The sequence below is a fragment of the Pyrus communis genome, chromosome 12, assembly GCF_041283825.1.
Source record: "Pyrus communis isolate YQ-2024b chromosome 12, ASM4128382v1, whole genome shotgun sequence".
NCBI lineage: Eukaryota > Viridiplantae > Streptophyta > Magnoliopsida > Rosales > Rosaceae > Pyrus > Pyrus communis.
Genome location: NC_142576.1, coordinates 10993701 through 11008765, shown reverse-complemented (window position 1 = coordinate 11008765; position 15065 = coordinate 10993701). Strand labels below are relative to the sequence as shown.

Below are 15065 nucleotides of genomic sequence, written 5' to 3'. Positions count from 1 at the left end.
GGTTTTTAGGGTTTTAAAAGATCCGTCAAGGTTTGGGGCCAATCATTTTGGTTAAGGGTTTTAGAGGTCTTTGGGAGGGTGCAGGTCACAAATTTTTGGGCGAGCCCAAAATTCAGGAACTAGATCCTACACCCAAGCGATTAACATAGTGAAACATTTTTCTTTTACATAAGTTCTTATGTATGCATGTTAGTCACAATTCCTTGGGAAAATTAATGGATATGGTCTCATAGCACTCCAATGGGGATCTTAATTAGGGTCCCTACAATTGTATAATCGTAAATATAAAGACAAAAGGTTTTCAATAGGTCATAAATAAGTCCTCAAGTATCTAAATATGTAAGGACATGCCTGATACCTCAAAGAAATTCTCAAATGTGATGATTTTATATAGAGACTCAAAGAGTGGACCATTATTGATTTTGAGTGGGAAACAACCCCACCTAAGTGGGGATGCCTTCTCTTTTTGGGAATGCTGCACATCAGCTTCTCTCGCAATACTCCATTTAGGGAATGTACTATAAGAACCTTCATTTGCAGACAATATTCATTCAAGAACCCAAATATTCGCTTAAAGTCCCTAAGACCATCTCCAACCCATGGGATAAGGCTTAAAATGTAAGCTTTAAACCCCCCCCCCCAACCCTTCCAAAAAAAAAAAAAAAAAAAAGAACCATCTCCAACCATTGGGCTAAAATAAGTCTCAGAGAAAAAATATATCTCTTAATTTAAGTCTGGCTTAAATTATTCTGGACCCACCAAACTGTCATATTTCAATTTTTGTTTTGTTTTTTACTTATAATCTAACGACTATGATCAAATGAGATTAAATCTAATGGTAAAAAAAATTTGACGGCCCAAAATTAAATCTAACGTCTAAAATTATTTAAATCAAATTTAACTTAAAACTTTATAAATACCTATGTATTTGTATGAATTTTAATTACTTATCAAAATTTAAATATTTTTAGATTAAAATGTTCATAAAAATAAATTAGGATAATCTACATAAATTTTATTTTCAAAAAATTTACCAAAAAAAAAAAGAAAAAAAAAGGGCTAAAATCCTTATTTAATAATCTCGGGCTAAAATTTTAAGCCATAAGGATTGGATGAGAAAAAAAGTTTTTAGGTTATAACTTAAAAATTTCTAACTTAAATTTTTAAGTTTTATCCCAAAGATTGGAGGGTCTGAATGAGTCCTCAAAATTAATGGTAAGAGTCCATTGAATGGTAGAGTTGCCATTGTTATCATTTTAACTAGCAACCTTAGTTTGACTTTTCAACTACTACCTAAATACTAAAGTTATTTGGTTACTAAACTAAAAACTCCAAACACCCCCTCCACCCACCCCCTAAATTTCTTGTTCTTTTTTATTTTGGTAATCAATTGGTTTATTAAAAGCAGGGATTACCTTGGTGGTTAGAAACTTTTTCTTCAATCTATTACATTCATCCTCTTCTTAATGTAATATAGTGTAGAATATTGCTTATAATAAAAATATGATTAGTTTGACAAAAATGGAACCAAAACACCTTTTTTGAGACATGAAAAAAGAAATCCTAACAAATTGCTAGTCGGACCATGTTTTTGGTCACAAATATTCTATGTCGATTAAGTGATTAACGTATTTAGACCGTACAATACTTTTAGTTGAACAATCTCCACATTTGCGGCTGCCTTTGGATTGTAATTGTTTTGTTAACGGCTGCAATTGTATAACAAGACCTTGAGATAAAAATTAAACATAAATAAAAAAATAAGTCGGTTTGCCGTTTCCTACAAAGGAGAGATGAAAAATAAAAACAAAATAACAAGCCTGTAATTAAAAAAAAAAAAAATTGTTAAAGCCCAATTTCCAATTTCGTAGGGGATATTTGGGCTATACTGGTTTTGTTTAGTCAGAGCCCAATAAGAACTCAGAATAGAACATTCTGGAAGTAAAAAAATGCAGATTGGCTTTTAGGTATAAAGCCAAAATTATTAGCTAATTTTTTAGAGTCATCGAATGAAGAGAATAACGAGTATTTCTCTCTTTGTGGATGATTCATTTTACATGGACAAATAAGTAGACATGGAACAAATTAAGGACCCTTAATAATATATTCAGATCAATTATAGTCAGATTATCGACCTTGAATCGTATTCAGATCATCAAATTTAAGTTGTATATCCATATTTGATAAACATCGAACGCGAATCGAATCAGATTGCTTTTAGATCTAATTTTTCACACAAAAATAAAAATAAAATATCATTAGTAATTTTATTCTATGATAATATCTATCTATTTTAATTTTATAAAGGCTTCTTAGCTAAAATGGTCTATGAGATTTGCATAACTTCTCGTTTTGGTCCCTAAGGTACCGTTTGGTACGTGGGACGGGACGGAACAGAGTGGGACAAGGCGTTCCGTCCCACGTTTGGTGCGCCTAAAACGGGTGGAACGAGCTGTTCCACGAGACGAGTTTTGGGTGAATTTTCGTTCCACCTCACCCCCATGGAACGACTCGTTCCACATCCGTGGAACACAAAATTATAACCTCTCCGTCTCCTTCTTCTTCCTCCTTGTTTCCATCCGAGGACATCTTTGCTCCCACTCTGTTCCGTTCCGTCATGTCCCGTCCTGTCCCGTCCCATTCCGTTCCGTTCCGTCCTGCCCCATTCCGTTCCGTCCCGTCCCGTCTGCATACCAAACGATACCTAAGATTTGAAACCAATATAATTGGTCCCTGAGTTTGTCCACAATCAATCATTTTGGTCATTCCGTGAAAAATCTCCATAAAATAAGGGTAAAATAACAAAAATATCCTCAATTTTTGTCAAATCATTTTGGCCTATGTTTATTAAATTAAGGGCAATTTTGTCATTTTGATCATTGTTTAACATAATTTTTCACCTAAGGACAAAAATGATTGATAATGGATAATCTCAGGAACCGCTTATATTGATTTGAAATCTCAGAGATAAAAGTGAAGAGTTATACAAATTTCATGGACCGTTTTGCTAAAAAAACCTTTTATAAAATTCAAGTTGTGTAATAAGAAAGTATTGTGTGAATTATGGAGGTGTGATTCATTTTATATGGACAAATAAGTAGACATGGAACAAATTAAGGTATGGAGGTAATTTTAAAAAAAGCTACTATGAAAAAAAGTTGGGAGAGTTTTTGGTGTTTGGTAAACACCCCAAACCAGCTTTTTTTTCAAAGTTTCAGATGAAAAAAAGCTAAAAAGTGGAAGCTGGAAAAAGCAGCTTCAAAAAAATGGATTATTGTTCAAAACAAGGAGCTACAGTAACTTGTTAATGAAATTTTCAATTTGCCAATATTGCCCTCCTTTCTCTTTTCTCATTTCGCCTGATTCCTCACACACTCTTCTCTCTAGCAAAACATTATCTTCGCACGTCCTCTTCCATCCTGCCGTTGCACCTCTTCCTCCTCCTCATTTTCCTCTCTCCGTCAATCTTAGTGCTACATCGTCATCGCCTTACAGGTACCAGGTCCAGACCGAGCAACCAGGTACTCGATTTGCTTGAATATATTTGTTGTAATTAAGTTAGGTTAGGGTTTGGCTGCTCTCTCAATTTGGGGTTTTCTGAAACAGGGTTTATTTGGCAACCAACGAACAAGTGAAGATGAACACAGGCTCGATCTCATCGATTGGGTAAACATAATTCTCTCTTCCTCTCCCTCTCCCTTTCTCTCTCTCTCTCTCTCTCTCTCTCTCTCTCTCTCTCTCTCTCTCTTCCATTGTTGAAGCAATTTCAGTTTGGTGTTTGAATTAATGTTCTAATTTTCAACTTTGGGCTTTGAATTAATGTTCTAATTTTCAACTTTGGGCTTTGAATTAATGTTCTAATTTTCAATTTTGGGATTAAGGTTCTAATTATTATCATGAGATCCATGAAGCAATTTCAGTTCTTAGGGTTTGATTGGCAACGATGGTGTTGCTCTGTTTGTTATCATGAGATCCATGAACCCAAATCTCCTATTTTTCTGCCCTTTTTTTATTTTTAATTTCTGTTTATGTACTTTGTTTGTTTGTTTCTTAAACACACTACCTGTTTCCTGCAATGTGGGTTTGTTTTTTCACATGGGTTATCTTTAAATTTGGGATTTTCTCCTTTTCATTCCTCTGTGTGTGCCGAATTTTGCTATTACCTTGCTATTTGTCAATGTCAGGTGTTTGTGATCTCTCTTTTCCGCATCTTAAAGATTTAGGAGTTATTTTGATATTTCATAGGTCCAATCATGTTTCATAATTTTGTATCACGCATAGTAGTTGCATAATCTGTTTCACACTGCATTGAAGAGAATCGTGTTTCTATTAAAAAACTTCAAAGAGCATGTGTTATCATAATGTGGATGGCAACTGCAGGTTTCTTGGTGTGTACCTTGCTTTTGAATGAAATTATAGGTATTATAGACTCAAGTTATACATGATGTTCAAGTAAGTAATGGTAGAGTTTATTGTTTGATTAGTGCTTACAACACTTATTATTTGGTGCGTAGGAAATTCTTATGTAATACAAATGAATGAGTGACGCTTGAAAAAAAGGAAATTATGCACTGGAATTTATTTGTCATGTGTTATATGATCCAATTGGAAAATATCTTGATGCCAAAAAAAAAAGATCACTGAGTCACAAATTGGCAATTCATTTCTTGGATAAGATGAGGAACAAAACTAGGGTGTCGAGGTGGCTTTATAATGTGTTGATGATATATCTGACTGTGTGCCTTGGTGCTATGAGAGATGTTTTATATCAGTATATTGCAAATTACTGAGAGCAAATGCCTTTTCTTTAGTAAAGAGGTACGATGACCGTAAGTTACTTGTTGGAGGGTAGATGCTTAATAGTTATCCAATGGTAATTGTGATCGTGAGCAACAACTACGAATTCACTGCATTTATATTCTTTTTCATGTACATAATGCTTTGATTAGTTATTTCTTGGTTATATTACAATATTATTTGTTCTTGTTTTAATATATATATATATAGACACACACACACACTTATATGTATATATACAAATCACTAGTTGGTATCGATGACAAAAAAGGGGGCATCTTCATCAAATCCTATAGCTACATGGAATGCCCACAATATATCTATATTTTGTGATGTATGCATCAAGGAGGTTGAGGCCGGACATCGTCCGGGCACTCACTTTGACAAAGATGGATATGCAAATATTAGAGCTAACTTCAAGGCAGAGACAGGGCATGATTATGAAAGAAAGCGACTGAAAAATAAGTGGGATGCACTTAAAAATGAGTGGAAGTTGTGGAAAGAGCTAGTTGGTAAAGAAACGGGACTAGGGTGGAATTCGAGTAAGGGTACTGTTGATGTCTCTGAGGAGTGGTGGAATAATAAAATTCAGGTTTGTGTATTTATCTTTTAATATTTATTATGATATCATGCAATATGTATTAACCATATTCTTTCTTTACTTGTAGATAAACAAAGAATATGGAAAATTGTGGAAAAAGGCATTAGTCCTGAGATGGAGGATAAGTTAGATAGGATGTTCTCGAACACAATTGTTACCGATGAACATGCATGTGCACCTTCATCTGGAATACTACCACCAGAGACGAGAGGAATCTATAGGACAAATTGATTTAGATGATGAGGAAGAAATTGAGACTATGCAAGTCTAAGGCAAGCTACTAGGAAGGAACAAAAAGAGCAGCAAACCAAAGAGAATTGCAAAAGAAGAAGGTTGATAAGAAAGGGGAAAAAATTGGAGGTGCTGCAAAACTTTGTGGTCAAATTGACCGTCTTGTTGAAACTTATGAAAGTAGGAGTTCTGCAAACTCATTTATGAGGTCGCTGCATATAGGCTGTAGTATTGCTATAATGATAAGGTCTGTTGAACAATTGCCTGATTGTGAGCCACCTAACGAGTTATGGTTGTTTGTTATATGTTTATTTTGCAGCGCTGAGAAGCGAGAGGTGTTTGCCACTATGAAAGATCCTGAAGTGCAGCTGACTTGGTTGAAATATATTCAACAAAGAACAATAAGAAGCTAAAACTATGAATTAGGACTATGTGTGGTTTGTACTTTGCATTAAGATTATGTGTTGAATGTTGCTTGTACTTTGTGTTTATTGAATGTTGGATTATGATTTCTTATTAAATGTTGGATTATTCTTGAATGTCGAATTATGACTTCTTAGTGATTGTTGGATTATGACTTATGGATTGTTGAATTATGTGTTATGTACATATGTATATTCAATATAAACACCTATGATGATGATGTTGAGGATTTGGATGCTGGTCTAATTATATGCGTTGTAGCGAGAGTTGTTGAAACATATTATTTCAAATATGTCCACAAAACTCCGTGTATGAATTCTTCCCAAACAGGTTATATTTGGTTGATGGAAGTACTACAAGGAAATGATGTGCGATGCTATAGAATGTTTAGGATGAACAAAGATGTCTTTTATAGATTATCCAATGACTTGCAAACTAATTATGGATTGAAAGGTTCAAGGAGAATGAGTGCAATTGAAATATTAGGAATGTTCTTGCATATGTTGGGGCATGGTATGAAAAATAGATTAGCGCAAGAGAGATTTCAACATTCTAGTGAGACTGTTAGTAGATATTTTAGTGCTATGTTGGATATCATATGTAAGATGGCAATAGATATTATCAAACCAATGGATTCAGAGTTTCGTGGCATTCCCCAAGAAATAAGGAGAGATACAAGATACATGCCTCATTTTAAGGTAAAGTTTGACTCGTCTTTTAACTAATTTGCAAACTAGAAGTGTAGGTTGACGGTTTTCTTCTATGTTATTATTTTTAGGATTGTATTGGTGCTATAGATGGAGTACATGTTGAGACTTCAATACCATCTTAGGATCAAGTTCCATACAATACCGACTCAAAATGTTATGGCTACATGTAATTTTGACATGTAATTCACATTTGCTTGTGTCGGATGGGAAGGCACTGCACATGACACAAGGGTTTTTCTATCCGTGCTACGGAATCCAAATTTAAACTTTTCTAAGTCTCCAAATGGTAATCTTCATACTTGCTTTGTATTATTATAACATTTTACATACTTACTTTGTATAATTATTACAATACAAAACAAAATTTTCAATTGTCAGGAAAATATTACGTGGTAGATGCGGGGTACCCACAAATGAGAGGTTATTTGGGACCATATAAAGGTGAAAGATATCATCTCCCGGACTTTCGTAGGGGTGTCGAATCAACTAATCATAAAGAGGTATTCAACCACATGCTTTCTTCTTTTAGGAGTATCATTGAACGAACTTATAGGGTATGGAAGAAAAGATGGGCAAATTTTAAGGGATATGCCTAATTAGCAGTTCAATAAGCAAGTGAAGATTGTCATTGCTACAATGGCTCTTCATAACTACATACGGAGGTATTCTGAACGTGATCGTCATTTTGATGACCTTAAGGACTTTTGTGAAGAGAGCGATAGTAGTGATGATGATGATGATGATGATGATGATGATAAAGAATACCAAAATTATCAAGTTGAAGGATCACATGAGATATAGGCATTAAGAAATAGCATAGCGGCAAGTTTGATGAATGCATCTAATTAGACTACCTTCAAGTACATTAACAATATTGTACTAATGAATCCTAGCTGTTCAGTCTAAAACTAGAAAAATTGCCCGCGCTTCGCTGCGGGTACAACCTGAAAATTTACAGAAGTCAAATTTACAGGTAAAGAAGCAATCAGTTACTGAAGTATAAAGAAAATCTTAACAAAAAAGTGTCTAGTTTGAAAAATAAATGAAACCCAAAATTTCTTGATAAAAACTAAAAACTTGAAAGCTTAAGAAAACCCCATGAATCCAACAAAGAAAAGATGCAAACTTTTGCATTGGCAAACCATTCATAAACCAAAAATGATATCTTAAACAAAACCCATGAATCCAACTGAAAAACACCCAAATTTAAACGAATCAAGACAAACAAAATATCAAACACGGTTCATTGTCTCTCTTTGAATTTTAAATCACATGATATATTATCGTCTTAACATTTCATATACTCATGCATTACATAAAAAATGATATCTATGTTAAAATTACTTGGACTACTTTATCATGGTTTAAGAAAGCAACCCCAAATCATAGTATCTACATATTCCTTCAGATTGTCTAAAACACTGAAACAAAATCCTCACTTCTCACAACATGTTTAAGATACATGAGCCCATACAAACCGCTTCACTGTTCACCTATACCCTCAGTGCTATAAATCCAAATAAAAAAACCAATATATAAAACTGGCTGCTAAGCAACACACACCAACAAAATAAAGATACGCTTGAATTGTTAATCAAATCAACAAATCGAATGCACTCTCATACATGTGTTGTCATAAGGATGCAAATTAATTGCTGCACCTCGTGTTTATTAATTTTTATTCTATGATCAACAACAAATCACATACATACTCCAAAAACCAAAAAGAGAATGCTGGAAAGGAGAAAATAGAAAATCATATTGAAGAGCCTTCCAAACTACATTAATAATCAAACTCATGAATGTGATTTGAGAAACAAACCTCTTTTCGGGCATGACTGATCAGATCCTGCTCTTGCATTGCTGGTTCTACACATTACACAAAATTCCAAAAAAAATAAAATAAAATAATAATTTAATACATAGTCCATACCCAAATCAACCAACAAATAAAAAAATCATTTTTTTCATTCACTTTCTCATCCCAATAGAACACATACTGAAAAACGATTAATCACCTATATGGGGGAACAATCTGTTGATACCCTTCATGGCCAAAGCCGACACAATCTCCTATAATTTCCTCATACTTTGTCTTTCTTTGACAATTTACAAATGCAAAATTTGGATGATGCAGTGGAAGATCATGCTACAAATTCATACACAAAACTCACAAAAAGAAAATCCGAACAGAAAAACCATTTGTAAATTGAAAACCTTACTATAATCCTTGGTTTTTTGACACAAAAAATAAAAAAACAGAATCCTAGGTTTTCTTCAATGTTTAAAAGTGTTGTAAATTGAAAAAAAAAGAAATTACAGAGAGAGAACACAGTAGTATAATCAATCAAAAGGAAAATTCATACTTCTAGACATACTGGGAAAAAACAGGAACTCAGAATGAAACATGATTTTTTTTTTCTAATATGCTTAAGAAACAAAACATTTTCATTTAACAATAACCTTGAAAATGTCTTTCTATTCAAGTACGTTGGCCGAAACTTAAAACTGATAGATGATTTCGAACAGTTTACTTTGTAGCCATCATTAACATTACAAATTTTTAGAAGTAAAGCAGACAGATTTGTTTAGTTGCATCAGGCTCCTCAGTTTCCAATTGACATGCCAATTTATGGTCCACTGCCCTTTCTTTTTCAGACAATAAATCTAAAACATTTATATAACCAAATGCATCTGATAGTAGAAAACTATGTAAATTTCCTAGGAGAGTTCCTGAACGGGAGAACCGACAAAGTATTGAGTTGATCATGGCTTTTATACCTACTTAGCTGGTGGAAGAAGTATCTCAGACATAAGCAATGCCTATGACTTGCTCGAAAGCGCATATTCTTGGAATTCCTCAACGCAAGGGCAGCAACAAAGAGCACCCATCTCTGCATTTCCACCAATATATACAAAAGAGTCTTGAATTTCTGAAGACAAAACTCGATGCTTTATGTTGCTGAGAGCCCCAATTGAGACCCTCCTACGATAACCCATATACATATGCAGAGACCGCAGTGTGAATTACATAACATAAAAGAAAAGAAAAAAAAATCAATTTTTGACAATGATTTAAATAATTACAGTAAAACCCAGAAATTTCTAGGGTTTTTCAATTGGGAAAATCGTGTAAAGGTTGAAAATTTAGAGGTGAGACCAGCTAAGCCAAAAACCAAACACTCTCACTCCACTATTCGTACCTGAGCTAAAATCAAACTGGAATGCACAGGGAGAAGAGGAAGAAGAAAAAGAAGGTGGAGAAGGGGTGGTCGATAGCTAACCCAACGCTAGCCGTGGTTGGAGTTGACATAAATCGACAAAGCCTTGCGCGATTTCGTTGTTGAGAGATATGAGAGAGAATATGATGGTCACATCATGATTCTCTCACCCGAGGGCGACTGTTCCAAGTCGGAAAAGAGAAAAATTAAAATTCAAAAACAATAAACTAACAGAAAGAACTTACAAAAGAGGAAACAATCAAATTACCTCAACAATAATCCATGATTATTCCATGAGTGCTGAGTCTATAGGTTATGAAGTGGGGGGAAGTTTTTATTTGAGCCCATCTCCCTGCTCCTCACCTTCCTTCCTCTCACCGAATCTCACACCCATTCCTTCTGACCGATAGCAACCCTACCCTGTGTGAGATAGAAGCAGAAGTCGAGAGCGACGAAAGCAGAGTTTTTTTTTTTTTTTGGAGAGAGAACTGGAATTGCACAGCTAACCCTCATTCAGGATAAGTAGTGGAATTCTTCAGGCTCTCTCTCTCCATCCTTCTCTTCCCTGCAAGCTGAAGGCTCTCTCTAACCCATCCCCTCACCAAATCCCACCACACACAGCCGTCGATCCCACGAATGCAAACCGATGTAATGGTCAGCCCAACACGTGTATAGCTGGGCACCCAAATCCCACGGACAAAATTACCCTCCTATCTTTTCATAATTACCCTTCCAACCCACCCCAAATCTGATGGGTTTCTTGCAAATAAGGTGAAATCGAGGGGCATTTGTTTTACTGTAGCCATGAACAGGCCAATTCCCGATTCATGCCCGCGCGATGCAGCGGATTGAAAACTTTGTCATGTAATTAACAAATACATATAAAAAGGGGCAAGTAAAAGAGTCCATGAATTTCCATAGTGTACCAAGTTAGTAGAAATATACTCCAACATGACCAGGTCCAAAGGAGATTCCTTCACTCTCAATATGGTTGATCAAAAGTAGTGTCTCATTTTCTTCAGGCCAAAATGTAGGACAACACCAATCATAACAACAAATATTAACAACTGTGCAAAAGAATTATAAAGACACTCATGTACTATATAAGAACAAACCTCACAATTGGTCTTAAGAATTGTTTTTCCAAAGAGACCCATTACAACGGGATCTGAAAGAAAACAAAACATGAATAATATCAAGGAAACTACATTTTCTCTGTCAAGTAAAATCTACGGCAGGTAATGAACAAAATACAAAGTTCTCAGCTTTAATTTAATTATTATCAAATATTGAGGGAAATTAACAACTACCCAGAAATGTTTGATCAAAATTAATTGATAACATGAATAATTTAATTACACAACATTTACAAAATCCAAAGTTCTTAGCTTAATTTGATCTTACCATTTAATTGGAAGAAGCAAAAAAATTACACATAAACGTTTGCACACAATTAATTGATGAAACAACCAATTGGGCAATCAAAAATTTCAGATGAAGAAATCATACCAATGGGTTTCCATTAATTTCGATATCGAAGTTTAACTTTTTGAGTCACTTGCTCCAAATCGTTCTCATCCTGACCGCTTCGGATCTAAAAACTTTTGGCACAGAGAGTGCAAATGCATAATTAAAATTCACAGATCTAGTGCATGCAAGCGTACATTAGTCAAGGGAGCCAGAGATTATTAAATTTTACCTTGGGTCCGAGATCCTTAAGTCGTGTGATCTCCATTTTCCAAACGGACTTGAGTGTTGCAGTAGCGTCCTGCAAAGAAATCACAGATACATTAGTTGGCATAGAGAATAGACAATTTTCTTGTTTCAGACCGCAGATCCAAGAACCACACTTATTTCACCAATTCTTGGCTATGGACAGAAAAGCGAAGCAAGGGATTGGATGTTTACCCTTGGAATTTTTGTACTCTCTAATGAAAAGGGAAACCCAGAATGAAAAACAAACCAAAGGGCAAACAAATAAATAGACGGCCAGAAAATCCCCCAATCGATTTAAAAAAAAAAAAAAAAAAAAAAAACCAAAAACCATGTTGCCTATCCTAACAAAACAGTACAAAAAGATTTGGAATTTTTTTTTTGGGCTTTCAATCAGCACATTCACGCAGATATAAATGCAAGAAACAATAAAAAAAACAGAGATTTTAGTACAAAATATAATTGAAAAAGACAATTATCTGAGCATGCAACAGAGTATGGACGATGAAGAGTGAATCCCGGACTAAGGGACCATACTTGCGCCTGTTCACCATCACCCACTATCTCTCTCTCTCTGCAAACCCTAAACCAAATCTCCTAAATCCTATCTCGGGCACCCCTTGTCCAAAACCGTTGGTGCGGCCGCACATTGTTATCAATTGTGGGTTTATCAAATCCTTCATGGCTTAGACTGCATGAAGAATTAGAAACCAAAAGATGAATATATGCTGCAAATCATCATATAAATGTAACTGCATTAAAAAAAAGAAGGGAATGAAAAAATTCAATTCTATTTCATCAGCATGTAACTGCAAGAAAAGTTACGTAGAATGCAGACTCAGCATCTCAGACACTAAGAGCACCCAGCATCTCAGAATTCTTCAGCTCCCTACCATTATATAGCAGCTGCTGCCGCTGAAGCAGTATTCATGTCTGCTCATATGCAGTGAAAAACATATCATACATTCATTATACGCTTCTCTATTAATTAATCAGCTAACTGAATTTAAAATTAGCTTCCAAATCAAAAAAATTCTAAGCTTTTAATTTTGCAATCACTTTCAGTTCTTCATCTCTTACTCTAAATCCCAATTACAGAAATATCTAAACTTTACTTCAATTTAATATTGTTTCCCCAGAACAGCACAATCCCACAAAAATAAAGTTAAAAAAAAAAAAAACAACAACAACAATAAATCATGAATTAAATTAAACTTCTCACCTCCACCTCCAGCAAAGCTTTCACATTCTCAACCTGTCACAAAAAAAAAAAATAAAAAAAATAAAAAATAAAGAACTTGAATATAGCAAATCAGCAACCCTACTCCCCCTTTTTCTCCCTCTCCCTCTCCCTCTGCAATTCACGTGTGCACCCCCTCCCTCTGGAACTCTCCCCCCGTGAAACCCCTAAACCCCGCGCGTAGGCCCTATATCTTATGGCTGCAACCTCACGAATCGTCCCCATCACCTCAATCCCACCGAACCACAAATCAGGTACAATTTATGAGAGTAATTGTAAAAATGGATAAAACACTTTAAATAACTATTAAGTTTTGAATTAAACTGAAGAAAATAGTTCAAACTAAGAAAATCCCAGTAAGTGGAAAAGGATATGGTGAGTGATTAGTGCCTAGGAATTGCTCAGAAGCACATATCCTTCGAATTCCTCACCGCAAAAGCAGCAGGCCTATAAGTAAAAAATAGAAAATGGTAAAATTAGAACGAAAACAACTTTTATAGAGAGCAAAAAAAATGGGTTATGTTGCAGAACATCCAACTACCATCAAATTATGGATAATCAAATAATGAATTGCCATCAAAATTCCAAAATATAATCTGACAATTGGATACAAACCGAAGAACCAGAAGGTGAGGAGGACGATGATGCAGGACCACGCCACGTGTCATCTGTAATCATGTTGACACCTCATCGGTATATTACCACCGTACGAAGTGCCGATTTCGTGGTTTTGCTCCAGCTCCAGATGCCAGAAATGGGTGTTTTGGTAGCACTGATTGTCATCGTCCTCCTCCTGAACCTGCGAAGCTCTCAAACGTCATAGCGGCAGTGGCAGCAACAGCAGCACCGCCTGAAGTATTCCTACTGGTCGAAGCAGCAGCAGAAGAAGAAGATGAGGAAGACGATGGATGTTCTTCCATTGCAAAGAGAGAGGGAAAATTGGGGGGAAATTAATTTCAGAACCCTGATCCTAATTTAGATGAAAAGGTAACGTACACATGAAGGTCTGAGGAAGAAGGTCCCATGACGATGGATTTAACTGAGATTATGAAGAGGAATGGGGTGAGCAGCGCTGGAGCTAGGTTGAGAGAATGGAGAGAGAAGTCTCGAATTTGAGAGAAATGAGAGAGAAACGGTGCTAGGGTTACAGAGTGAGAAAAGGGAAGAACGGGGGATTTGATGGATGGTTATCGAGAGAGCAGGGAGAGAGAAAGAGGGAAAGAAAAGGCGGTGGCAATTTTGTAAATAAAGTGAAATTCGGCTCAATCCTACGGACAAAATTACCCCCTAACTTTTGGGAATTACCTTCCCAACCCAGCCCAGATCTGATGGTTTTGTTGTAAATAGCGTGAAATCGAGGGGCAAACAATTGACTGTAGCCCAATGAACAGTCAATTGCTCCCTAGTTTTAGAATAGATAATATTCCAATTGAAGTAGTTTTTTTATACTAATTAATATTTAAGATAAAGTTTATAAATATTTTTCTTTTAAAAATAAAATATATTTAGTAATTAACCTTTATTTGTTAAGAAAATTAAATTAATAGCACATCTAGTATTATACCCATTTTGGTCATTTCACACAGTCACAGCTATTTTATATAAAAGTTTACCAAACACTATCATATTGCTTTCTTTTTTTTTTTTTTTTTTTTTTTTTTTCCAAAAGCACTTTTACAAAAAAGTTTACCAATCACTCTGCTGCTTTATTTTACAGTCGCTTATTTTCACAGCATAGCAGAAACAGCTTTTTTTCAAAGCACAACAATACCAAACCAGCCCTTGGTCTCTGAGTTTGTCCACAATCAATCATTTTGTTTATTCCGTGAAAAATTTTCATAAAATAAGGGTAAAATGATAAAAATATTCTCAATTTTTGTTAAATCATTTTGGCCTATGTTTATTAAATTAAGGGCAATTTTGTCATTTTGATCATTGTTTAACATAATTTTTCACCCAAGGACAAAAATGATTGATGATTGATAGTTTCAGGGACCACTTATATTGATTTCAAATCTCAAAGTCGACTACGGAACTTTACTTTTGACATTATTAAAATCACACTTAATTTTTTCAGTCCACTCCAAAAACAAAGAGAGAGAAAAAAAGAAGGGAAGTGTTATTGATAC

At 35.0% G+C, this 15065-nt stretch overlaps 1 protein-coding gene, 1 long non-coding RNA gene and 1 pseudogene across 11 annotated transcripts; 2 read left to right on the top strand and 1 right to left on the bottom strand.

Moving 5' to 3' along the window:
* The first annotated feature begins 5056 nt into the window (after positions 1–5056).
* LOC137744376 (L10-interacting MYB domain-containing protein-like) lies at positions 5057–5629 on the top strand. The gene is made up of 2 exons (XM_088680909.1): positions 5057–5345; positions 5466–5629. Exons 1-2 carry the CDS (start codon positions 5057–5059, stop codon positions 5627–5629), a joined length of 453 nt encoding a protein of 150 aa, XP_088537035.1.
* Positions 5630–6342: 713 nt separating this feature from the next.
* Positions 6343–7611, top strand: LOC148692329 (uncharacterized; annotated as a pseudogene).
* A 50-nt stretch (positions 7612–7661) lies between these two features.
* LOC137742466 (uncharacterized) lies at positions 7662–14320 on the bottom strand. 10 transcript variants are annotated; one of them, XR_015953797.1, is made up of 12 exons: positions 13552–14307; positions 13368–13383; positions 12919–12951; positions 12522–12629; positions 12234–12387; positions 11683–11751; positions 11493–11584; positions 10491–11151; positions 10252–10403; positions 9966–10163; positions 8585–9656; positions 7662–7706 (listed from the first exon to the last, which is right to left on the bottom strand). It is a non-coding gene; the product is annotated as an uncharacterized LOC137742466 (long non-coding RNA). The 10 variants fall into 10 exon arrangements; XR_015953801.1 differs by lacking the exon at positions 7662–7706 and having other exon boundaries at positions 8408–9656; positions 10491–10658; positions 11099–11151; positions 13552–14306; XR_015953800.1 differs by lacking the exon at positions 7662–7706 and having other exon boundaries at positions 8410–9656; positions 10491–10779; positions 11099–11151; positions 13552–14305.
* Between the last annotated feature and the right edge of the window lie 745 nt (positions 14321–15065).